The 25,120-nt window shown below is 45.4% G+C and overlaps 1 protein-coding gene across 5 annotated transcripts in view; it reads right to left on the minus strand.

Annotated features, from left to right (window-relative positions):
- LOC102266550 (solute carrier family 23 member 1) overlaps positions 1-25,120 on the minus strand; it is an 89,253-nt gene that overhangs the window by 3,797 nt on the left and 60,336 nt on the right. For 4 of the 5 annotated variants that reach the window (XM_070369052.1, XM_070369050.1, XM_070369051.1 and 1 more), the window contains 7 exons: positions 14,033-14,214; positions 12,263-12,383; positions 11,017-11,173; positions 10,090-10,343; positions 2,560-2,724; positions 2,069-2,177; positions 725-820 (listed from right to left, as the gene is read on the minus strand). In XM_070369052.1, the coding sequence (XP_070225153.1) occupies positions 725-820; positions 2,069-2,177; positions 2,560-2,724; positions 10,090-10,343; positions 11,017-11,173; positions 12,263-12,383; positions 14,033-14,214 (1,084 nt within the window). The remainder of the gene's footprint in view (positions 1-724; positions 821-2,068; positions 2,178-2,559; positions 2,725-10,089; positions 10,344-11,016; positions 11,174-12,262; positions 12,384-14,032; positions 14,215-25,120) is intronic. The other variant, XM_070369053.1, reaches the window with a different exon arrangement.

A 25,120-nucleotide genomic window follows, 5' to 3' on the forward strand; every position in this document is an offset into this window, starting at 1 on the left:
CTGGAATGCAGGTGTCTTTTATGTTTGGTGGAGAGAAGAAATGTGGAAAACAGAATATCAGAATAAGCAGGAGTTATTACAGAGGTCCTTTCAAGAAACTGTCGGAGGACCAAGAAGGGAGCACAGAAAGCCACCAGTGAGGACAACTCTGCACCCTTCCCCGGACACATCCTCAGCACTGATGGGTTTGCTGTGCTCACCGCCACACTCGGTGCCCTGTAGTGTAAGGGTCTGTGGTTGTGTCTCCCTTTCCTATGAGCCTGTGAGGCTCCAGAAGGCCGGGCATGTCCTGCTGCTCTCTGTACGCTCAGTACAGAGCACCTGGAGCACAACACACCAGCTATGGCTTTGGTTGGGATATGAATCTATACTGTGTTCTCTCCCTCCCCAGCTAGACTGCAGGCTCTAAGAGAGCTGGGGCTGTGCCTTTTGCGCTTTGCTTCTGGTATATTTCCCACCTTAGGGTCCTTTTATGGGCTGAACTGTGCTCACCCACCCACCCCCAAAATCATATGTTGAACCCTAACCCCACTCCTCACGTTCCTCAGAATGTGACTATATTTGTAGACAGGGACTTTAAATCACCCCACCCAGACCCTGGACCCGCTCAGGGTATGCTGTGGCCAGCCTCACATGGGAACTGGGGCTAGGGAAGCAATGCGGCTGGCCCTAATGCTGACTGTCTACCCAAACTGCCAGCTTACAGGGCAGAGATGAGCCCTACCAGGGATGGTGTTGTCCAACAGAAATCCCAGAAATCCACCAACAAACATGCCTGTGGTCAGCAGCACCTGGATGACTTGGTCCAGCTGAAGAATCCCTACAGTGGAGACAAAAGTGACAGGGATTACAAAATGGGCAGAGGATCTTAACAGAGACTTTGCCAAAGAAGATGTCCAGATGACCAATGAGTACATGAAAGGTGTTCAGCATCACTGACAGCAGGGAAATGCAAATCAAAACCACAGTGAGACATTCATCTCACACCTGTGAGGATGGCTTTTCCCAAAAAGAACTGAGAAGTGTTGGCAAGGGTGTGGAAAAATAGAAACCCTTATGCATCATTGATGGGCCTGTAAATTAGTGCAGCCATATGGAAAACAGCATGGAGTTCCTTAAGAAATTAAAAACAGAACTACCATTCAGTTCAGTTCAGTCACTCAGTCGTGTCCGACTCTTTGCAACCCCATGAACTGCAGCACACCAGGCCTCCCTGTCCATCATTATGACCCAACAATTCCACTTCTGGGTATTTATTCAAAGAAAATGAAAACACCAACTCAACAAGACACATGCACAGCCACATTCACAGTAGCATTATTTACAACAGCCAAGATATCGAAACAACCTAAGTGTTCATCAGTGGATGAGCAACTAAAGAAAATGTGTATGTTTACAATGGATATTATCCAGCCATAAGGAAAAGAATGCAATGTTGCTATTTACACAACATGGATAGACCTTGAGGGCACTGTGCTGTGAAATAAATCAGAGAGAGAAAAACAAATAGGTATGATCTCACTTATTATATGTAGACTCTTAAAAAAATGATAAAAACTCAGAAAAAGAGATCAGATTTGCAGTTACCAGAAGCGGGAAGTGGGAGAAGGAGGTGCTGGAGGAAGGTGATCAAAAGGTACACACTTCCGGTTATGAGATAAGGATGAGCAGTGTAATGTACAACATGAAAACTATGGTTAATGCTGCTGTATGTTAACCATACAGTTCTTAACAGAATAAACCCTAAGAGTTCTCACTACAAGGAAAAATGTTTTTTTTTTTCCCCACTTCTTTTTATTGTATCCATGTGAGATGATGGGTGTTAACTAGACTTATTTTGGTAATCATTTCACAATGGATGTACATCAAAACTTTATGCTGTATACCTGGAATCATACAGTGATGTATGCCAGTTGTATCTCAACAAAACTGGAAATAAGTAATGGCGATGTAATGTACAACATGGTGACTATAGTTAATTTAAAAGAAGTGACAGGAATTGCCAGGAACCAAGGGCCCCACTGGCTCTGCTCCTGGAATGGTCACAGTCTAGAGGATGGAGAATCACCTGTGTGGAGCCTCTCTGGGTTCTTGTTCACCCAGTTGGGAATGGCAAGCCCACAGAAGATGGAGAAGCCGAAGATGAAGAGGTTTCTGGATGAGTTCAAGTCCACGTACTGCAAGAGAGAGGCCCGGAGCCATCAGCACCTATACTGAACACCAAGCACCCCTCTAAAGTGCCCCCTGTTCGCCCATCACTGGAGGCTGGAGGGGGAGGTTGGATTCAGAGGGTGCAGGCTCTGGGTCAAGTCCCAACTCCCCCTTGACCCTGAGAGCTGAGTGGTTTGGATAATTCGATACAAACGGATCCAATTTTGTTTTTCAGAAGTTTGGATGTTCCTGGTTACTTCTTCCCTCCATTTGGGGCCGGTGCATTTGCTGGGACTGGAGGATGCCCTTCTCCTCCCTTGTCCCCAGGCTGTTCCATTCATCTCCATCCCCATGGGCTCCTCTCAGGAGATGCAATGCTGCTGCTTTTCCAAGGGTGCCTTGCCTCACCTGGAGATTGGAAATCCCCACGGCAGTGATGACCCCAAACATCACCAGGAACATGCCTCCGACCACGGGTGTTGGGATGGTGGCAAATGCAGCCCCGATCTTCCCAAATATGCCCATCAGGAGCAGCACGCAGCCTGCAGCGACAATCACCATCCTGCTTCCTACCTGCAGCACGCGGGGAGAAGGGATACAGATGGTGGCTGAGCTCCAAACAGGCCACATGCCCTGGAGACCTCTGCACTCTTCCTGGGGAATCACAAACAACAGCTCCAGGGGACCTGCAGGAGGAGCCCCCTCTTCTTCTCATGGGGCTAGGGAAAGGATGAGGGTGTGATCTTGGGTCCCAGCCTCTGCCCTCACCTCTCCTCTCTGCTGCTCTCATACCTATCTTCAAGTCCTGACTCCAGTGCTCCTTCTCTGGGCAGCTTTTTGTGAAGAAGTGGCAAGAAGTCTCTTTTGGGAAGGAGTGGCCCAATGCTTAAGAATGGAGTTTGAGAGCCAGTTCCAACTCTGCCTCTAACTAGCTGTGCATTTTTATGCATGTTATCTAACCTCTCCAAATATCAGCCTTCAAATTTACCAGGTGGAATTAATAATACTTACTTCACAAGCTTATTATAGGAGGCCAGCATTACCCTGGCAGTACCAAAGCCAGATAAGGACACTACAAGCAAAGAACGTACAGGTGAACCTTGAACAATGATTTGGAACTGTGTAGGTTCCTTTACTGGAGAAGGCAATGGCAACCCACTCCAGTACTCTTGCCTGGAAAATCCCATGGACGGAGGAGCCTGGTAGGCTGCAGTCCATGGGGTCACTGAGAGTCGGACACGACTGAGTGACTTCCCTTTCACTTTCCACTTTCATGCATTGGAGAAGGAAATGGCAACCCACTCCAGTGTTCTTGCCTGGAGAATCCCAGGGAAGGGGGAGCCTGGTGGGCTGCCGTCTATGGGGTAGTACAGAGTTGGGACGTGACTGAAGCGACTTAGCAGTAGCAGCAGGTTCCTTTACATGCAGATATTTTTCAACAGTAAACACTGCAGCACTAAACAATCCATGGTAGGCTGAATCTGTGAATGTGGAACCACAGATATGATGGAACCACGGATATGGAGGGACCACATGTACAAAGATCCAACTATAAGTTATGCAAGGGTTTTTGGCTGTGAGGAGGGTTGGTGCACCTAATCCCACCCCATTTCCCATATTGTTCTAGGGTCAACTGTACAGACCAATATCTTTGATGAATATAGATACAAAAACTATCAACAAAATATTAGCAGACCAAATTTAACAGCACATTAAAAGGATCATACACTATGATCAAGTGGGATTTATCTCTGGGATGCCAGGATGTCTCGACATATGCAAATCAATAAATGTGATACACCACATTAATAGAATGAAAGATAAAAATATATGATCATCTCAACAGATGCAGAAAAAGCACTGGACAGAATGGAACATCCTTTGTTGATTAAAAAAAGACTTTCAACAAGTCAAATATAGAAAGAATGTAGCTAAAGGCAAATATAAAAAGCCCACAACTCACATCATGCTCAAGGCTGAAAGGTGGGAAACTTTTCTTCTATGATCAGATCAGAACCAAGACTAGGGTGACACTCTCACCACTGCTATTCCACACATTACTGGAAGTCCACAGCCATAGGAACCAGGTAACATAAAGAAATAAAAGGCATCCAAATGAAAAAGGTAGGAATAAAATTATCTTTATTTGCAGATGATATGATCTCATATGTAGAAAATCCTAAGACTCCACTAAGAAATTGTTAGAACTAATCAGTGAATTCAGTAAAGTTACAGGATAGAAAATCAATGTACAGAAATGCCACATTCCACACTAATAATAAAACATCTGAAAAAGAAATAAAACATACCCGTTCATAATAGCATCAAAAACAATAAAATATTTAAAGATGAATTTAAACAAGGAGGTGGAAACTATAAGACTTTGAGGAAAGAAAATGAAGAAGACACAAATAAATGCAAAGATATATTATGTCATGACTTGAAGAATTAGTATTGCTAACTGTCCATATTACTGAAGCCATCTATGGATTCAATGCAATCCCTATCAAATTTTCAACAGCATTTTCACAGGAATAGAAAAAAAAATCCTAAATGCTTACATATAGTAGTATAGTGTCAGTTGTTCAGTTGTGTCCACTCTTTGCAACCCCATGGACTGTAGCCCACCAGGACCCTCTTTCCATGGAATTCTCCAGGCAAGACTACTGGAGTGGGTAGCCATTCCCTTCTCCAGGGGATCTTCCCAACCCAGGGATCAAGCCAGATCTCCTGCATTGCAGGGGGATTCTTTATCATCTGAACCACCAGGGAAGCCCCTAAAATGCTTATGTAAGCACTGCTGCTGCTGCTAAGTTGCTTCAGTCGTGTCCAACTCTGTGCGAACCCCTAGACAGAAGCCCACCAGGCTCCCCCGTCCCTGGGATTCTCCAGGCAAGAACACTGGACCCCATGAAAGTGAAAAGGAAGGAAGCGCACCATGTCCGAAGCGACCCCATGGACTGCAGCCCACCAGGCTCCTCCATCCATGGGATTTTCCAGGCAAGAGTACTGGAGTGAGGTGCCATTGCCTTCTCCGTATGTAAGCACAAGAGATGCCAAATAGATAAAGCAATCCTGAAAAAGAAAAATAAAGCTGGAGGCATCTCAATTCCTGATTTCAAACTATACTACAAAACTATAGTAATCAAAACAGTATGGTGCTTGCATAAAAACAGACACATACACCAAGGGGACAGAATTGAGAGCCCAGAAATAAGTCCATGCATATATGGGCAATGTTTGACAGGGCTTCCCAGGGTGCAAGCTTCATCCCTGGTCATGGAAGGAACATCCCACATGCCATGTGGCCCAGCCAAAATGTTAAAAAAAAAAAAACAAATGAACAAAAACATTAAAATGATACTCCAGGGTAGTTTGTTTTGTAGGAATAAAAAGCTCTGGAGATCTGTTGCACAGCATTGTGGGTGGATACACTTACTAGTACTGAACTGTACACTTCAAAAATATTAAGATGGTAGATTTTATGTTATGTGTCTTCTACCACAATGTTTAAAAATTTTAAAATACTCCAATGTCAACAACTTGAAGTCTGTTAATGCAGTGATAGAGTAGCAGAATTCACCTTTGCTTATTTCTCTTCCCAGCTTAAGAGCACATTGACCACTGACTGCCACCTGGTGGCTGGTGCAGGTTGACACGCCCAGCGAGGACCAGCAGTGGCACAACCAGGGCACCAGTCCTGTCCTCTGGCCACACGGAGTGTGAAGGGCATGCCCCCGCTATTCAGGGCCTAACAAAACATGGTCCACTGGAGAAGGGCATGGCAAACCACTTCAGTATTCTTGCCTTGAGAAGACCATGAGCACAGTTTATTTAACTGACTTCATAAGAAAACATGTGATAAGAATTTACCACATCAGCAGGCCTCCCTCACCTGCCCACGGCAGCTCTTAAAGTTATCCTATATTAATAAAGCTACTTCTTGCCTAAAAAAAAAAAGAATTTACCACATCAAAGGAAACTTCTGTTTTGTTTACAAGCCTAACAATGAACTGTGGGAACTAAGCATGAATCTAAGCACAATGAATCAACTTTCAGGTTCAACCAACGCCCTTTGGATACACTGATGATCTCATGAATGGCAGGTCATCCCAAATCCTACCACCACAGAATTTACCATGCAGCCCTGGGTCTCTTTTGGTCTCAGGACTGACATCTGGGCTTGTGTGACATCCCATCACACCCTAGAGAAGTGATGGGAAGTCTCTGACCAACCTAATTCCTCCCCTCACACCACCACTTGTCCCCCACTTCCCACCCCACCAACTAGGAGAGAACCAAAAACTAGTGAAGGCAAAGGAGAAAAGGAAAGATATACCCATCTGAATGCAGAGTTCCAAAGAATAGCAAGGAGAGATAAGAAAGCCTTCTTAAGTGAACAAGGCAAACCAATACAGGAAAACAAAAGAATGGGAAAGAAAGAGTACTCTTGTAGAAAATTAGAGATACTAGGAGCCATTTGCAGAAAATTAGAGTCGGACACTATTCTAAAGACACAGAAGATTTCAAGAGCATTGCCAAAGGGAAATGGCAACCCAATCCAGTGTTCTTGCCTGGAAAATCCCAGGGATGGGGAGCCTGGTGGCTCTAATTAGAAGAGTCAGAAGATATTCAGCAACAGAAGAGGTGAAAATTGAGAATACTACAAGATCAGTGTTCTTGCCTGGAGAAAAAGGATTGGGTAGGGTGGGCTGAAGATATAATGGCAGAAGATAAGTGATAACAGCAATACAAAAAAATAATTTAATGGCCCAGATAGCCACAATGCTGTGATCATTCATCTGGAGCCAGCCATCTTGGAGTGTGAAGTCAAGTGGGCCTTAGGAAGCATCACTATGAACAAAGCTAGTGGAGGTGAAGGAATTCCAGCTGAGCTATTTCAAATCCTAAAAGATGAAGCTGTGAAAGTGCTGCACTCAATATGCCAATATTTGGAAAACTCAGCAGTGGCCACAGGACTGAAAAAGTTCAGTTTTCATTCCAATCCCAAAGAAGGGCAAACCAAAGAATGTTCAAACTACTGCACAATTGCACTCATTTCACATGCTGGCAAAGTAATGCTCAAAATTCTCTATGCCAGGTTTCAACAACAGTATGTGAACTGTGAACTTCCAGATACACAAGCTGGATTTAGAAAAGACAGAGGAACAAGAAATCAAATTGCCAACATCCACTGGATCACAGAAAAAGCAAGAAAAACCCAGAAAAACATTTATTTCTGCTTCACTGACTATGCTAAAGCCTTTGACTCTGTGGATCACAACAAACTGGAAAATTCTTAAAGAGACAGAAATATCAGACCACCTTACCTTCCTCCTGAGAAACCGGTATGCAGGTCAAGAAGCAGCAGTTAGAACTGGACATGGAAAAATGGACTAGTTCCAAATTGGGAAAGGAGTACATCAAGGCTGTATATTGTCACCCTGCTTATTTAACATATATGCAGAGCACATGATGCGAAATGCCAGACTGGATGAAGCAAAAGCTGGAATCAAGATTGTTGGGAGAAATATCAATAACCTCAGATATGCAGATGACACCACCTTATTGCAGAGAGCAAAGAGGAATTAAAGAGCCTCTTGATGAAAGTGAAAAACTGGACTCAAAAAAAACTTAACATTCATGGGGTTGCATCTGAACTCCAAAATCAGGATCACTTCATGGCAAATAGATGGGGAAACAATGGAAACAAGGGCAGACTTTATTTTCTTGGACTCCAAAATCACTGCAGATGGTGACTGCAGCCATGAAATTAAAACATGTTTGCTCAGTTCAACCTAGATAGCATATTCAGACATTATTTTGTCCACAAAAGTCTGTCCAGTCAAAGCTATGGTTTTTCCAGTAGTCCATATGGAATGAGAGTTGGACTACAGGCTGAGTGCCCTGATGCTTTTGAACTGTGGTGTTCACCTTGAGAGTCCCTTGGACTGTGAAAGGAGATCCAACCAGTCAATCTTAAAAGAAATCAGTCTTGAATCTTCACTGGAAGGACTGATACTGAAGCTGAAACGCCAATGTTTTGACCACCTCATGGGAAGAACTGTCTCATTGGAAAAGACCCCAATGTTGGGAAAGATTGAAGGCAGGAGGAGAAGGCGATGACAGAGGATGAGATGTGTGGATGGCATCACCTACTCAGTGGACATCACAGACTCGATGGACATGAGTTTGAGTAATCTCTTGGAGTTGGTTGATACTGAAGGAAACTCAATATTTTGATGGAAGAACTGACTCCCAATGTTCCCAGCATCAGTCGTTTGCAGTCCATGGGGTCACAAAGATTCGGACACAACTGAGCAACTGGACTGAACTGAACTGTAGTCCACGGGGTCGCAATGGGTAGGATACAACTGAGCAACTGAACAACTCGATTTGCAGCCTGCTCATGTACCTTTCTTCCCCCCTCCTTCCTTCTACTCTAAACAGCCTTAATTTAGAAATTATACATCAAAAATTTTTTGTCCCATTTATTGAGTATAATTTTCTGTTCTGCATGATATTTGCTTCCTTTAGCAGGAAAAATAGTTGCTGCCTTTTACTCATGTAGCCCATTCCTGTTATATTTCTGTGTGGGTCAGTGGTCCTCACATGGAAAAACATTCCTTTCACTTGCACTAAGGGTTTGGAAACTTTGGGAAAATACCCAGGCGTCCATGGTGTCAATTGCTCCAGGGCTGGGTGCTGGCTGTGCTGTTGCTCACACGCGTTTTAGCTCCCACTGTGGGCCCGAGGCCATGCAGATACAGAGGTGGATAGGTCTGAGGGCACGATCAGAAAATGCAGCGAGGGGAAATGAGTAGCAGGCTCTGGATTCTCCAAAGCTGACTTCACTTGTTCTGGGAAACACCACACCTCTGCACTGAAGCAGACAGGAAAGCAACATCGTAATAATATTCTTTTCTAAGCCTTCTTAGAAAGCACCATCTTGAAGAGTTCGTGCTGAACTTATGGGGCTTTCCTGTGGAAAATGGGAGCCCAGAAGAGATTTTAAGTAGGAACTAATTTAATTGGGTTCTAGAAAGATCCTTGGGCAGCCAGGTGGCAGCTAGATGACAGATGGGCAAGATCCTGGGAAGAGATAGTTAGGGATGCTGCCATGTTCAGGTGAGAGATGATTGATCAAGCTGTGGTCCTGCTTGGAGAAAAGAGGACAGGAGGGCCACAGGCACACAGAGAAGACAGAATCCACTGTGAGGGGTGCAGGTCAGAGACGATAAGGATGCCCTGGGTGAATCTACAGGACAAGGTTTACAATGAGGAGAGGTAAGACGGGGGCATGGGCTGAACATCACAGAGGCCATGCTGAGTGAGAGGCACCCTTGGGACACACAGGCACAGGTGACCGCAGCCAAGAAGGTCAGAACAGTAGCAGAATAATGGCTCCTCAGAGATGTCCACATCCTGATCCCAAACTCACATGGCAAAGGGGACTTAAGGATTTTGAGATGGAGAGAGTATCCTGAATTACCCAGGTGGCCCAATCTAATTACACACACCCACATAAGCAGAGTCTTTCCCAGGTGTAGTCAAAGGGAGACATGACAAGGGAAGAAAGGTCAGAGAGATGCAATGTTGCTGGCTTTAAGATGGGGGAAAGAGGCCATAGCCAAGGATGTGGGGAGCCTCTAGATGATGGAAAAAGCAAGGCGATGGATTCTCCCTGGAGCCTCCAGGCAGGAACGTAGCCCCACTAATAACTTTACTGTAGTCCTGTGAGACCTGTGTTGGAGTTCTGACCTCCAGATTGGTAAGATAATACATTTGGGTTATTGAAAGCCATTATGTTTGTGGTAATTTGTTGCAGCAACAATAAGAGACTAAGACATGGATGACAGATCCAGGTACTTAGCCTGCACACCCACCACCCACCCCTGCCACACACACATACCCGTGGACCACTGTCTTCAGCCTTACCCTGGTGATGCCCAGTGCGCCCACATTCTGGCTGTAGGAGGTGGTGCCATTCCCTGTCCCCCAGGCCCCTGCCAGCAGGCAGCCCAGGCCCTCGATGCCAATGCCTCGGTTGATGGCATGCTTTGGAGGGGGTGGTGCCCCAACCAGGCGGGCACAGGCATGATAATCGCCTATTGACTCCACCATTGAGGAGATTACTGCTGCGATGATCCCAAAGACCCCAGCCAGGCTGACGGTGGGGAGGCCCCACTGTCCTGAAAATGCAATGCAGAGGGAATATTAACCCAGAAGACAACAGGTTACTGGACCCCAAATAATTTCTTTCCAAGAGGATTCTCCGGAAGGCTTTAAAAGCTGGGCAACACGTCTTCCAGCCCCACAACTGTCCTGAGACTTTGTCTTGAACCCTGCCTCACCCGTGCCTCCCTGGGGGTGGGTCCCATGCCCTGACCTTGAGGTCACAGTGCGCACAAAGAACCAGCAACCCAGCCTTTTCCCAGGAAGGCCCTGAAGCATTCTGAAGTCCAGATACTTACTCAGGGAGGCCGTAGCTCCCTAGCCCCCGAGGCCACCCCTGCCTATCACCACTGAAACGTGCTTATTCACACAACCTGAGCCAAGAACTGCAGGGAAAGGAGACCAGAAGAGGCCTAAGGGATGGCCTTGACCTCCAACCCAGAAATGTTCTCATTCAGTCCCGAGCCTCCCTTGTGTGGGACCCACCGAGTCCAGGAGGAGCCCCAGATGCTGGCTAGAGGTCGGGGTTCCTCTGTGCTTTTCCCCACCACAGGCTGTTGTCAGATCCCTTGGAGAAGATTCTCCCCCCACCCCCTGGCTCTATTCACCACCCGCTCTGGTGCCCTGAGCCCCATGGACAGACCTAGGAAGCGTGTGTCCCAGGCAACAAGGGCCCAGTCTGCTCATTACCTGGGTAAGGGAAGCGAAACCACGGAGCCTGGCTCAGGACGCTGCCTTTGGTGTCAGTGCGGGCCAGGTACCCGTAGGCTGTGGGTGCTGAAGGGAGGGCGTCGGTGACTGTGAGCACAAAGCAGAGCAGCCACGAGATGCAGAGCCCCAGCAGTACCTGCGGAAGGGAGGTGCCCTTCACACCTGGTCCCACTCCCTGCCCCTGTCCACACCTCCCAGCAAGGTTGGGCAAAAGAGAGAATTCAGGAAAGCTCTTCAAAATGAGGAAGTGTTGGATTAGGAACCCTCCCAGTGACAACAGAAATCTGTGTGTCAGGGGATAAGTAACACAGTAAAGGAACACAGACAGTAAACCAAAGGGAGACCTTATGCCAGGTAAAGGCAGAAATGTCCAGGAAAGTAGACAAGGCCTGGGTCAGAAGGACTGCAAGCTGACTCCCTTTCTACTGTTTGCTGGTCACATGACTTGCTTCAAACTCCTTGAGCCTGAGTTTGCTCATCTGTACAATGGAATTTCAGCCATTGCTCTGCAGAGCCTGAAGCAGGATTTCTTAAAGTGGGGTCCTCAGATGTATTGGTTTATAATCTCTGGTGGTAGAACTCCAGACATCTGTATTTTTAGCAATGTTCCCAAGTGAATCTTATGCACACTGAACTTCTGAACCACTGGCCTACAGGGTTGTGGAAGGATCAATGAGATCATTACATGGAAGTATCTTTTTTATAATGCAGAATGTAGGTCATAGGTGAATCAAACCTGAAAACACCTTTATGGGGTTGCCAACTGCGCCTGCTTGACAGATTGGAACAAATTCAACAGAGAAGGCTCTGAAAAAGGAGGCACCGTCTGAATCATCCAGGAACCAATGAGAAAGAACCTAAGCATCTTGGCCCTTCGTTTTGCACCCATAGTGGTGATTCTGGCTACCTCCCCCAGGGCCATGCTCTGAGGACATCCCGGGAAACATGAGGAAGCTGTCCCACACTGGCGACCACTGTGGCAACCTGGGGCAAGCTCTCTGCTCCCGCAGGAGAGAAGCATTGAGGGAGGAGCTGTAGGGCATTAAGCCAATGCTCCCACCACCCATGGGCAGGGTGGGGAGGAGCAGTTAGGGGAGGCCGAGGAGGAGAGGCCACTGCAGGTAGAGAGCATTTGACTTGAGGCCCATCAGGATGAGCAAGAGGCTGCCCCTCACTCTCCAAGTGAGTCAGCTAAGAATGGCAGTGGGTGGGGAGTGCTTCTTACAGGGAAGATCTGAAACAGGTAGAACTTAGATGTGTGAGACTTCTTCTCTCGTCCATAAACGGGCACGGGCACTGCGATGTTTTTCAGGTACTGAGAAAACAGCACGATGAGGAAGATGGTCCTGAAACAGAAACAAACCACACCCAACCTGGTGAGCTGGGGCTCATCCAGAGCGAGGATCCAGGAAGCTGGGCCACCATGTGCCTCTGGGTCTGGGGAGCAGGGGCTGCGCTAGGCAGGTCCTCATCTAGGCCCTGCTCTGCATCCTGCCAGCTGGGAATAGGTGGGTGGGCCCCTTTCAGAGGCTGCCGGTGGCTGACGAGGAAGAGTGGGCAGAGGACTACTATTCCTTGGGACCTGAGAAATGAGCATGACAGCTGCATAGATCCAGACTGGAGCCACTGAGGCCAGGGTCAAAGCCCATGTGAATGAACACATCCATCTGTTGTTGCCAAATTCCTCCAAAGCTCTGTTTAAATGTTGAGGGCCTCTTCCCCACCCCACTCCTAAGCCTTCCTGACACTCTTCCCCTGCCCTCTCCATCCCCCACAAGCTGGCTGTCACCACCCCATTCCCTGAATAAGCTTGACACTCTGGGACCCTCATCAGTGTCTCCTGGTATCACAGGTACTTGGACTCAAGTCTTAACCCTCCGCTAAACTACCAAATGCTTGAGAGCTGGGCTATGTCTCTGTACCCTTCCCAGGAGCTGGAGGTGTACAAATATTTGCTCAGTGAAAACCTAGGAGGCAAGGGACAGGTAGCATCAGCTGTCTGTGAACCCTGCACTAAGTATGTTTAGACACTGCCTGTGATGAACTCATTGTCTGTGAGGACTAATAACAAATAAATAGTAATAATACATTCTAAATTGCCATTTCACTGCTTTTTAAGGTATTATAATGTACATGAACTAGAGAGCCTCTTGATGAGGGTGAAAGAGGAGAATGAAAGTCAGCTTAAAACTCAATATTAAAAAAATTAAGATCATGTCATCTGGTCCCATCACTTCATGGCAAATAGAAGGGGGAAATGTGGAAGCAGTGACAGATTTCCTCTTCTTGGGCTCTAAAATCACTTCAGATGGTGACTGCAAGCCATGAAATTAGAAGACAATTGCTTCTTGGCAGGAGAGCTATGACAAAACTAGACAGTGTGTTAAAACACAAAGACATCATTTTGCTGACAAAGGTCCATCTAGTCAAAGCTATGGTCTTTCCAGTAGTCATGTATGGATGTGAGAGCTGGACAATAAAAAGGCAGAGTGCTGAAGAATTGATGCTTTTGAACTGTGGTGTTGAAGAAGACTCTTGAGAGTCCCTTGGAAAGCAAGATCAAACCAGTCAATCTTAAAGGAAATCTACCCTGAATACTCTTTGGAAGGACTGATGCTGAAGCTGAAGCTCCAGTACTTTGGCCACCTGATGCGAACAGCTGACTCATTGGAAAAGACCCTGACACGGGAAAGACTGAAGGCAGAAGGAGAAGAGGGTAACAGAGGATGACATGGTTGGATGGCATCATCTATTCAATGGACATGACCTTGGGCAAACTCCAGGAGATGGTGAGATATACAGGGAAGCCTGGCAGGTTGCAGTCCATGGGGTCAGGAAGAGTCTGACACAACTTGGCCACTGAACAACAAAAAATGTTCATGAAAGTACTTGTAAACCACCTGAGCTTGCCAATATCCAGGACTCACTCTTTTAACTGGGTAAACTTTCCTCTAGAGGGAACTCAAATGGCCCTCCCACCCAGGAGGGTACTTACGTGGCAGCAATCCCCCAGTGGATCCCGGCGTTGTCACCCGCGGAATCGAAGAGAGGCAGGGCCATCAGGGAGATTGTGGGAGCAATGGTCAAGGGGCCGATGAAGCGCATGAGGAAGCCAATGAGGCCTGAGAAGCCCACCAGCATCTGGACACAGGAGGCAACCAAGACGGCTCCCTGCAGCTGAAGAGGAAGAGTGGGGCTCATCAACTGAGAGCGGGCCCGTGGCGGGGCGGGGCCTGCGGAGGGGCGGGGCCTGCGGCGGGGCGGGGCCTCGGCCCAGCCCAGGCCACTGGGATCCGTGGTACCTTCAGAGGCAGGGCAGGGGACAGAGCTGGACCCTAAGGGAACCAATGGAAGGCGAGCTCTGACCTCATTCCTCTCTCCAGTCCTCTATTGCCAACTGTCTGTTGGACATTTTCACATTATGTGAAGTTTTTCAGAAAGTAGACTTCAAGGTTATCATGGTGATAATGTTGGTGACTTGTAATACTGGTGTTACCCAGTAGTGTATTGACCGTCTTGCTGCTTTACTTTTCTCTGTTTTCCTACTTTCAGACTCAGAGGCTGGCAAAGGCGACAGAGAGTGAATTGTTGAGGTTCTGTGGGCTGTCCAGGCTCAGTCAAAACTTTTCCAGACAAGATGGGAACAAATGAGCTTGCCCATGTTCTAATTAAACTCCATGGGCAGGCCCTGAAATTTGTATTTTGTACAATTTGGACTTGTCATGAAATATTCTTCTTTTGATTTTTTTCAACCATTTAAAATATAAAACCATTTTTAGCTTTGGGCCATTCAAAAAAAAACAAACAGAAGACAGGCAACGGTCCAGATTTGGCTCATAGGCTGTAGTTTGCCAACCCCTGAGCTATGGGACTCATTGAGTTTATTTCTCTTTTTACTTTACTTATTTGGGTGTTATACTGTCTTTTTTATCCCTTGCTTTGAAGTCTGATTTCCCAGAAAAGAAAGAAAGAAGTCTGATTCCTGCTTTCTTTTGATTAGTGTTAATATATTCCTCTCCATCTATTTACTTTTAATCTACATGTATTTTTATATTTAAAGTAGGTTTCTAGAGAAAGATAAATATAATATGATATCACTTATATATAGATCTTTTTTAAAAGGGTATAAATGAACTTATTTACAAAACAGAAATAGAGTCACAGATGTAGCAGACAAACTTATGGTTATCAGGGGATAAGAGATCCCCTGATAGGGGCGGGGGAAATTAGAAGACTGAGGATGACATATACACACTACTATATATAAAACAGATAACTAATAAAGGCCTGCTGTATAGCATGGGGAACACGACTCAGTACTCTGTAATGGTCTGTACATAAGGAGTGGATGTATGTATAACTGATTCACTTTGCTGTGCATCTGAAACTAACACAACACTGTAAATCAACTCTACTCCAATAAAATTTTTTAATAATCAAAGTAGGTTTCATCTGGACAACATATGTGGGGTCTTATTTTTTTATCCACTCTGACAATCTCTGGTCTTTTAATCAGTGCCTTTAGAGCAATGATGTTCAAAGTAATTATTGATCTAGTTGGATTAATATCCACCATATCCATTACTATTTTCTATTTGTTGCCCTTGGTCTTCATTTCTTTTTTTGTCTTCTACTCTTTTTCTGCCTTTGGTGGTTTTAACTGATATTTGTATATGACTCCATTTTCTCTCCTTTCTTAGCATAACTATTATCCATTGTTTTCCCTTTAGTGGTTGCCCTAGAGTTTGCAATAAACATTTACAGTGAACTCAAGTCCACTTTCAAATAACACTATACCACTTCCTGAGTCGCATGAATAACTTATAGTAACAAAACAATCCTAATTTCTCCCACCTAGCCATTTTATCATTGCTGTCATTTATTTCACTTATAAATAAGCATACACAAGTATATAAAATTTTTTTAAACTACCATAATACCAGAAGGTGAAGTTTAAATTGGTCTAATGTGTTGAAACCTGAGCTCACCATCTCTTCCCTACCACCATTTTCTTACAACATAATGACTATTTACCTGTCCTCTCTATTACTTCTTATCTCCCAGAAAGAAATGACATGACTATTGGTCCTGTATTTGCCTCACTTTCATTTGTGGCTACTATTGTGATGTAGAGTTGGACTGCTAACCATTGGTGGTTTCAAGACTTGAGATGTGTGTCAACAAATAGAACAACCCAGTGAAACATGGAAAAATCTACCTTGAATTCCAATAAGCTGCTGCTGCTGCTGCTGCTAAGTCGCTTCAGTGGTGTCTGACTCTGTGCGACTCCATAGATGGCAGCCCACCAGGCTCCCCCATCCCTAAGATTCTCCAGGCAAGAACACTGGAGTGGGTTGCTATTTCCTTCTCCAATGCATGAAAGTGAAAAGTGAAAGTGAAGTTGCTCAGTCGTGTCCGACTCTTGGCGACCCCATGGACTACAGCCTACCAGGCTCCTCTGTCCATGGGATTGTCCAGGCAAGAGTACTGGAGTGGGGTGCCATTGCCTTCTCCATCCAATAGGCTAGCTCAGTGAATTAAACCAATCCATTGATCAGTGAAAGGAAGTTGAAACTTGCAAAAACTTTCCCATGTTACAGCACTGGTGAAAAGCCCTGGACCAGCAGATGGAGCTAAAATACCACAGCTACGACTCTGGGTTTGTGCTCACTCTCAGACACTTGGAAGTGATGTGGGAAAGAAAGAGTGGAGGCTACTGTTCTGGATCTGGACAAGAAGAACCCCTACCCTGGGCCCTGTGCTTTAGAGCAGGGGTTGGCAAACTTTTTCTGTAACTGGTCAGATAGTAAACATTTCAGGTTTTGTGGGCCACATGTAGTTTCTGTCACATATTCTTTTTTTAATTTTAAACAACTTAAAAATTGTAAAAACCAGGACTTCCCTGGTGGTCCAGTGGTTACAACTCCACCCTTCCATGTCAGGGGACAAAGGTTCAATCCCACACACCCAGCAGCATGGTGTGGTCAATAATAAATAAATAAAATGTAAAAAATATTCTTAATTGGTAAGGAGTAAAAAACAGATTGGGTAACTTCCCTGGTAACTCAGCTGGTAAAGAAACCACTTGCAATGCAGGAAACCCCAGTTTGATTCCTGGGTCAGGAAGAGCCCCTGGACAAGGGGTAGGCTACCCACTCCAGTATTCTTGGGCTTCCCTGGTGGCTCAGACAGTAAAGAATCCACCTGCAATGCAGGAGAACTGGGTTCGATCCCTGGGTTGGGAAGATCCCCTGGAGGAGGGCATAGCAACCCACTCCAGTGTTCTTGCCGGGAGAATCCCCATGGACAGAGGAGCCTGGTGGGCTACAGTCCACGGGGTCACAAAGGGTCAGACACGACTGAGCACAGCACAAAACAGATTACAGGCTAGATTTGGTCCAAGAGCCACAGCTTGCTGACTCTTGCTTTAGAAGACTCAGAAACACAAGAATAGTGAACGCACTAAAGAAACACGGTTATGTCTGTCGCTTGGGATCCTGTGCTCGGTGCAAGCTCAGCATGACCCACATCCCTAAACATCCTCTCACTACTAGCACTGTGTCCTCAGAACAAGGTAACTGCTTCTGACTATTACAGTGTTAGAGCAGCCACGTCATTAGAACACAGGAAGGATTGGAGCAACAGAAGAGCTCGGGCAGGAGAGGAGACAAATTAACTTGTTGGACCTTTCTTCTCAGATAGAACGAAGGCAAGAGATTCTTGTATAAGAAATTATAGTGCTTGGGTCTTCCCTGGTCCCTCAGTGACAAAGAATCCACTTGCCAGTGCAGGACACATGGGTTCCATCCCTGATCCAGGAAGATCCCACATGCCATAGAGCAACTAAGCCCATGGGCCACAACTATTGAACCTGTGCTCTAGAGCCCGGGAGCCGCACCTACTGATCCCACGTGCCTCACCCACTGAAGCCCAGGTACCCTGGAGCCCATGCTCCGCAACAAGAGAAGCCACTGAAATGAGAAGCCCACGCACCACAACTAGAGAGTAGCCCCCGCTTGCCCATGTGCAGCGACGAAGGCCCAGCCCAGCCAAAAATAAGTTTTAAAAAAAGGAATTATAGTTCTCTGCCGGAAGCAGGAGCTCCGCCCGTGGCAAAGGTCATGAGGAAGGAGGCTTGGCATACGCAAAGGCGGGATCGAGCCTCAGGAGTCCCCCTGGAAATTCTTGAGCATCTACCCCCAAAACCAGAGTCTGCCTACTTTACTGCTTTGTGCTCTCACTTACACCTCTGACTTTATGGGGGGCTGTCCTGGGCGTGACAAGAGTGTTTTAGTTCACAACCCTGAGAGGCGTGAGATGTTCTAAACTGTCTAAATACAGATTCCTTTGAGCAGTTAAAAGATTGATTAGAAATTGTACTGGTGAAGGGTTTTTCACTTATTGGGCCAATGTTTGCTGCTAAGTTTCCATATCCCTTACCTGCTGTGTCCCTACCAGTGTATTGATTAATATAATTGGTGTAAGTAGTAGCTTTAATGTTTGTAACCTTGGACCCTTGAGTTAATTCTTTTTCTTGTTATACTCCACCACACCTTTGCCCTATAGGAATGCAACTTTATCTAATGCTTTTGGAGGGTGGCACCTGACTAATCACCTTTAAAGAAAAATAAGTTTTCTGAAGAAAGGGTCTTAAAATGTTAACAGGCCTCCAGGCCAAAAGATGATGCAAATCACCTAAATTGTGCATATGATAAGTTTGCAGGAAGAAAGCCTGGCTTACTGCATGACTCTACCCCTTCCCCCATTATCCTCTATGCATAACTTAAGGTATAAAAACTATTTTGGAAAACAAAGTGCAGGCCTTGTTCACTGAAGCTTGGTCTCCCCATGTCGTTCTTTCTCTCACCTTCTGGCTGAATTATTCAGCCTCTTTTCTCCACTGAATTTCCTCACTGAGCTATCCTTATTTAACCACTCTTTATATCTTTAATTAACATTTAAATAAGCTGTTGTTTCCTGATCGCTGATGCCCTCTCCCTTTGAAACCCTTGACTCCACCAGGGCTGGACCCCGGCAGTTCTCAGTAAGTCTAAGTGAAAGGGAAGTCGTGCCCCTGGCATCAGAAGATCAGGGTAAAGAAACAGATGAAACAAAATTCATATTTTAAGGCAGACAAGAAAAAAAATTAAATATAAAAGATGATTGCTCCTTGGAAGAAAAGCTATAATAAACTTAGACAGTATATTAAAAAAGCAGAGACATTACTTTGCCAACAAAGGTCTGTATAGTCAAACTGTGGTTTTTCCAGTCGTCATGTATGGATGTGAGAGCTGGACCATAAAGAAGGCTCAGCACCAAAGAATTGATACTTTTGAACTGTGGTGCTGGAAAAGATTCTTGAGAGCCTCTTGGACTGCAAAGAGATCAAACCAGGATATATAAAAGAAATAAATCCTGAATATTCATTGGAAAGGCTGATGCTGAAGCTGAAGCTGAAGCTCCAATCCTTTGGTCACCTGATGTGAAGATCTGACACACTGGAAAAGACCCTGATGCTGGGAAAGATTGGAGGCAGGAGGAGAAGGGGAAGACAGAGGATGAGATGGATGGATGGCATCACCAGCTCAATGGACATGAGTTTGAGCAAACTCTGGGTGATGGTGAAGGACAGGGAAGCCTGCATGCTGCAGTCCATGGGGTCGCAGAGTCAGACACAACTGAGCGACTGAACAACAACAACAAAAAAGAAAGACAAGAAAAAAAACTAAATATTAAATTCCTTCTGTTTGTTTGGGCCTCCTCCCTCCCTAAAATGCAGTGTCCACCCACATTACACATTAACCGCAGCTCTTCAAAGATGGAAGGGCCAGATAAACTGTAAAGCAGTGTTTTTTTTTTTTTTTTTCTTCTGATGTTAACAATGTAACTTCTTTAATTTTTTATTTATCTTTTAATTGAAGGATTAGTGGTTTACAGAATTGTGTTGGTTTCTGCCAAACATCAACATGAATCAGCCATAGGTATACCTATGTTCCCTCCCTCTTGAACCTCTCTCCCATCTTCCTGCTCATCCTACCCCTCTAGGTGTAGCAATGTAACTTCTTGAAAGAATAGTGTTCTTTCTCAGCTCTGTTGGGAGTCATGGTGACCTGCTGCTTCCTTCTATGTGCTTACCTGGACAATGTATCCCTGGTGAACTTTACATGAAATATCAGTATGTCATTTTAACATATGATCCTGTTAGGTAGGTAGAATAGGGAAAAGGAGTCCAAAATGGCGGTGGCTAAAAGACAAGGAAGGTCCGAAGACCAGAGTGAAGACTTCAGGCAGAACAAACAGAACAAACAGCACTCCTGGCTAAGCCCAATTTGCATAGGGCAGGCCCAGGTGGAGGAAAAAAACATAAAAGGAGGAGCCAAAGCGCTTTCTCACGGACTCTCTCTCCCACGTGCACCCGCTCTCTCTCTCTCTCCCCCCCACTCTCCCTCCCGTGTGTTTGCGCTCTCTCTCTCTCTCTTTCTCCCTCCCCACGCACTCCTTCACTCTCTTCTCTTCAAGTCTTGGATTCTCCTGCTATCTTATAAATAAAATGGAGCTGTAACACTGATTTGCCTAAGAGCTGTAACACGGTTTGACCAAGACCCGAGAGCTGTGATGTGCCGAGGGCTTTAATGTCCATTGCTCCAAATCTTTGTTGTGACGAGACAAAGAACCGAGGAACATACACTCGCGTGACAATCCTTTTTCTCAAAAATGTATATGACTATGCCTTTGACTTCTAACAGGTGAAACAGTTCCCAGAGCTTCCTGACAATCTGGTCCCTGGGTTATAATCCTCAGTTTGGCTCGAATAAAATCCCTCCCCCCCCTTTTTTTTTTCTTAACTTGATAGTTAATTAAAATTTCCACTTCTTATTCTTTCAGTTCAGTTCAGTCGCTCAGTCGTGTCCGGACTCTTTGCGACCCTATGAATCACAGCATGCCAGGCCTCCCTGTGCATCACCACCTCCCGAAGTTCACTCAGACTCACGTCCATCGAGTCAGTGATGCCATCCAGCCATCTCATCCTCTGTCATCCCCTTCTCCTCCTGCCCTCAATCCCTCCCAGCATCAGAGTCTTTTTCAATGAGTCAACTCTTCGAATGAGGTGGCCAAAGTACTGGAGTTTCAGCTTCAGCATCATTCCCTCCAAAGAACTCCCAGGGCTAATCTTCTACAGAATGGACCTGTTGGATCTCCTTGCAGTCCAAGGGACTCTCAAGAGTCTTCTCCAACTCCACAGTTCAAAAGCATCAATTCTTCGGGGCTCAGCCTTCTTCACAGTCCAACTCTCACATCCATACATGACCACTGGAAAAACCATAGCCTTGACTAGACAGAACTTTGTTGGCAAAGTAATGTCTCTGCTTTTCAATATGCTATCTAGGTTGGTCATAACTTTCCTTCCAAGGACTAAGCATCTTTTAATTTCATGGCTGCAGTCACCATCTGTAGTTTGCTTAGTTTTAATTTGCATTTACCAAAGCCAAGTATTGCCTCCCTGGGGAAGAGCAGAAACAAAACCAAACCTCAAACCACATGTGTTTTGTGATTCATGCTATTGATGATATAATACAAATAGGCTGCACTGAAGAAGAAATACACCCTGCTTTGAAAAAAGTGGTTCAACAAAAGGCATTTGAAGGTTAGCCAATTGACCTGGCAAAAATCCAGGGCCCACCAGCTTGACAAGTGAAATCCTTAGGTATATCTTGGTCTAGAGGTACATGGAAAAGTTTATTAAATACTAAAAACCCCTGTTAACTCTGAGTCCACCTTGAGAAAAGAAAGGAAGCACAAGGACTTGATAGATCACTGAAGTACATCACGTCTGGTGTGCTCTTGGACTGCACATCAGAGCACAGGCATGTGCAGAAAGGCTGTTTTTGAAAGGGAAGAACAGCAGAAAGTTCTGGCTGAAATTCACAAGTTATGGCTCAGACTGGTCTCAGACCAGCATCCCAACCAGCACAGCACTCCTGAGATAACAGAAGTGTTGGTGATTGAGTCCACGCCGAAAGAGGGCTGACCCTGGCAGATGCCAGATGCTTCAGCTCTGAGTGGGGCATTTGGTGCAGAGGTGGCCCAAAGGAGCTACTCAGCCACTCTCCTTCTGAAAGGCCATTCCTAACTAGTCTGCTACTCAGCACTGTTTGGAATTATAGCACTAGTGACTGGAACCAAATAACTCCAAGATCAGAAATCTCAATGATATCTTGAATGATGTCAGAAAGACATTCAAATAAGGAAGGGGCATGCACGCATGTTAAGTCTCATCAACAGAACTTGCTGATTAAAGGAAATAGTTACATTCAGGAGAAGAAAACACGGTTACACAAGGAGCAGTTCATAGGATCCATGAATAAGTGACAGTCCTGCCTTCCCTGGGTGGGCACTACTTCACAAGATAATCTAACTTGAGCAACCAAGATTTGGATCTCACTATGTGGGTCTTTGAATTCAAAAAGCAAGTTGCAGTCTTGCTGAAGGTGCTGCTCATCCACCTGAGAAAGACTGAGACTGAAAGAGTGTAACATTTCAGTGGAAGGGCTTTGATGGAGAAGGAAGGCAAGTCTAAGTCCAGCCAATGAACAATGTGTGTGATGTGGCAGTGGACATGAAATTACCCAGAATCATCCCTTTAGAATTTTAGGTTCTCAAGCTGTGGCCAATGGACTAGCAGTTTGGTCTGGCAAGTCGGTCATAGAGGCTGTACTGAAATTTCACCTTTTATGGGACAGGACTTAATAGTCAAATCTCAAATACTGGTGGTTCATATCAATATCCCTGTGTCTTACAAAAGAGGGGGAAGTATGACTTTGAATGTAGTCACTATGGTCCAGGAGATGACACCTCGGGTCACAAGCCACCCACACGTGGGCTCAAAAACTGCACAATCTCCATCTCTATCTGACAGGATGATCCAGATTGATGACAATGATTGATTGATTGATGACAGTGATGGTCACAGGTGCCTCTGGTGGGAGAACATGAGGATAAATGGCCCATCACAGAGCTGGTAGGCTGCCTGAACTGGACAGTCCAGAGAGTAGGGAAGGTTTTTAACACTCTTTAAAAACCTGGTGGTTCTGGAGAACTGTGGTGCTGGAGAAGACTCTTGAGAGTCCCTTGGACAGCAAGGAGATCAAACCAGTCAATCCTAAAGGAAATCAACCCTGAATATTCATTGGAAGCTGAAACTCCAATACTTTGGCCACGTGATGTGAAGAGCTGACTCATTGGAAAAGATCCTGATGCTGGGGAAAAATTGAGGACAGGAGGAAAAGGGGGTGACAGAGGATGAGATGGTTGGATGGCATCACCAACTCAATGGACATGAGTTTCAGCAAACTCCAGGAGACAGTGAAGGACAGGGAAGCCTGGCCTGCTGCAGCCCATGGGGTCCCAGAGTCAGACATGACTTACTGACTGAACAACAAGAAAAACCTGGTATGGACAGTGTTTCTGATTTGAACTTTGCTTATCCTATCACTGAAGCCCTGGCCCAGGCTACAATATAGAGACTAGCAACTCAGACTGAAGTCACCATGAAGATCGACTTATATATTAAACAGCTCAAGGATCACTGTTCACAGCATGAACATGACAGGGATGGAGCAAGAAATACAATATCCATTGATCTTTTCATACTTCATGACTGCTGCTGCTGCTAAGTCACTTCAGTCGTTTCCGACTCTGTGCGACGCCATAGATGACAGCCCACCAGGCTCCCCTGTCCCTAGGATTCTCCAGGCAAGAACACTGGAGTGGGTTGCCATTTCCTTCTCCAATGCATGAAAGGGAAAAGTGAAAGTGAAGTTGTTCAGTTGTGTCCGACTCTTCTTGACCCCATGGATTGCAGCCTACCAGGCTCCTCCGTCCATGGGATTTTCCAGGCAAGAGTACTGGAGTGGGGTGCCATTGCCTTCTCCATATTTCATGACACTTCACCCCAAAGCAGTAAAATTACTGAAAAATTAGAATATGTGCTTGAAGCAATAAAATGTGGGTGACAAAGGCAGGAAGGGTAGGCTTTGCAGGGTAACACAGTGTAAGCTCAAGATCAAGCTGAAAATGGGGCACAAAAGCGAGTCACCAGTGGAGCAGATGGAGCAGAGGGTAAATAAATCTTATTTTCCCAGGACTAGAGCTTTGGTTGTGTTCCTTAAGATGGGATACTAGAATCAATTTAATTTGACTTCCTGGTATTCTGATGGTATTTATGGGCTGGATTGGAAAGTCTGGTGTTTTTCAGAAGAAGACATGCATCCTACCCAGTGGAAAGAATCCAGTGACAATATATTTATTAAATAATTTGAAAGTACCTTGGGAAAGGACACACAAAGGAAGGTTTAGCAATGTTATTTTTCCTGCCCACTAATTAAAAGTTAGGGGAGAAAAACTCAAAACCCCCTTTAGGAGCAAGAAAATGGGTTGAGAAGGGCTCATGGTGGGAAAAAAGAAAAAGATGGTGGCAGAAAGAATTGGAGTCACCAAATCTTGCATCAAATAATGCTACTTTTGCCCATTGTGTTTAAATGGGAATAAGAAAATGATTTCTTAGTCATACTTCTAGATACATCTTCAATCTGGGATGAGGGGTGCTGGCATCATAGTTGATTCTATGAAACTGAAACACATGTAATAAAGCTAGACCCAAAGTATACTGGGCTGTACTGAATGGACAACAAGGAATGAACACTGTGAAAGTAGCCAGTACCTACAGTGATGCTGGCATATTTAGGATGTGGTCTGTTGTCTGAACTTTTAGATTAAAAGATCATAGACAGGTCATAGACTAACTATGAGCTCACAGGTGATTTACATGATACTTGATGAAATGAAAGTCACAGAAATAATGATAAATAACAAAATCTATATTATATTGAACTCTCATTTCAGTTCAGTCGCTCAGTCGTGTCCGACTCTGTGCGACCCAATGAACCGCAGCACGTCAGGCCTCCCTGTCCATCACCAACTCACGGAGTTCACTCAGACTCATGTCCATTGACTCAGTGATGCCATCCAGCCATCTCATCCTCTGTCGTCCCCTTCTCCTCCTGCCCCCAATCCCTCCCAGCAG

The sequence above is a fragment of the Bos mutus genome, chromosome 4 (genome assembly GCF_027580195.1).
Source record: "Bos mutus isolate GX-2022 chromosome 4, NWIPB_WYAK_1.1, whole genome shotgun sequence".
Taxonomy (NCBI): Eukaryota; Metazoa; Chordata; class Mammalia; order Artiodactyla; family Bovidae; genus Bos; species Bos mutus.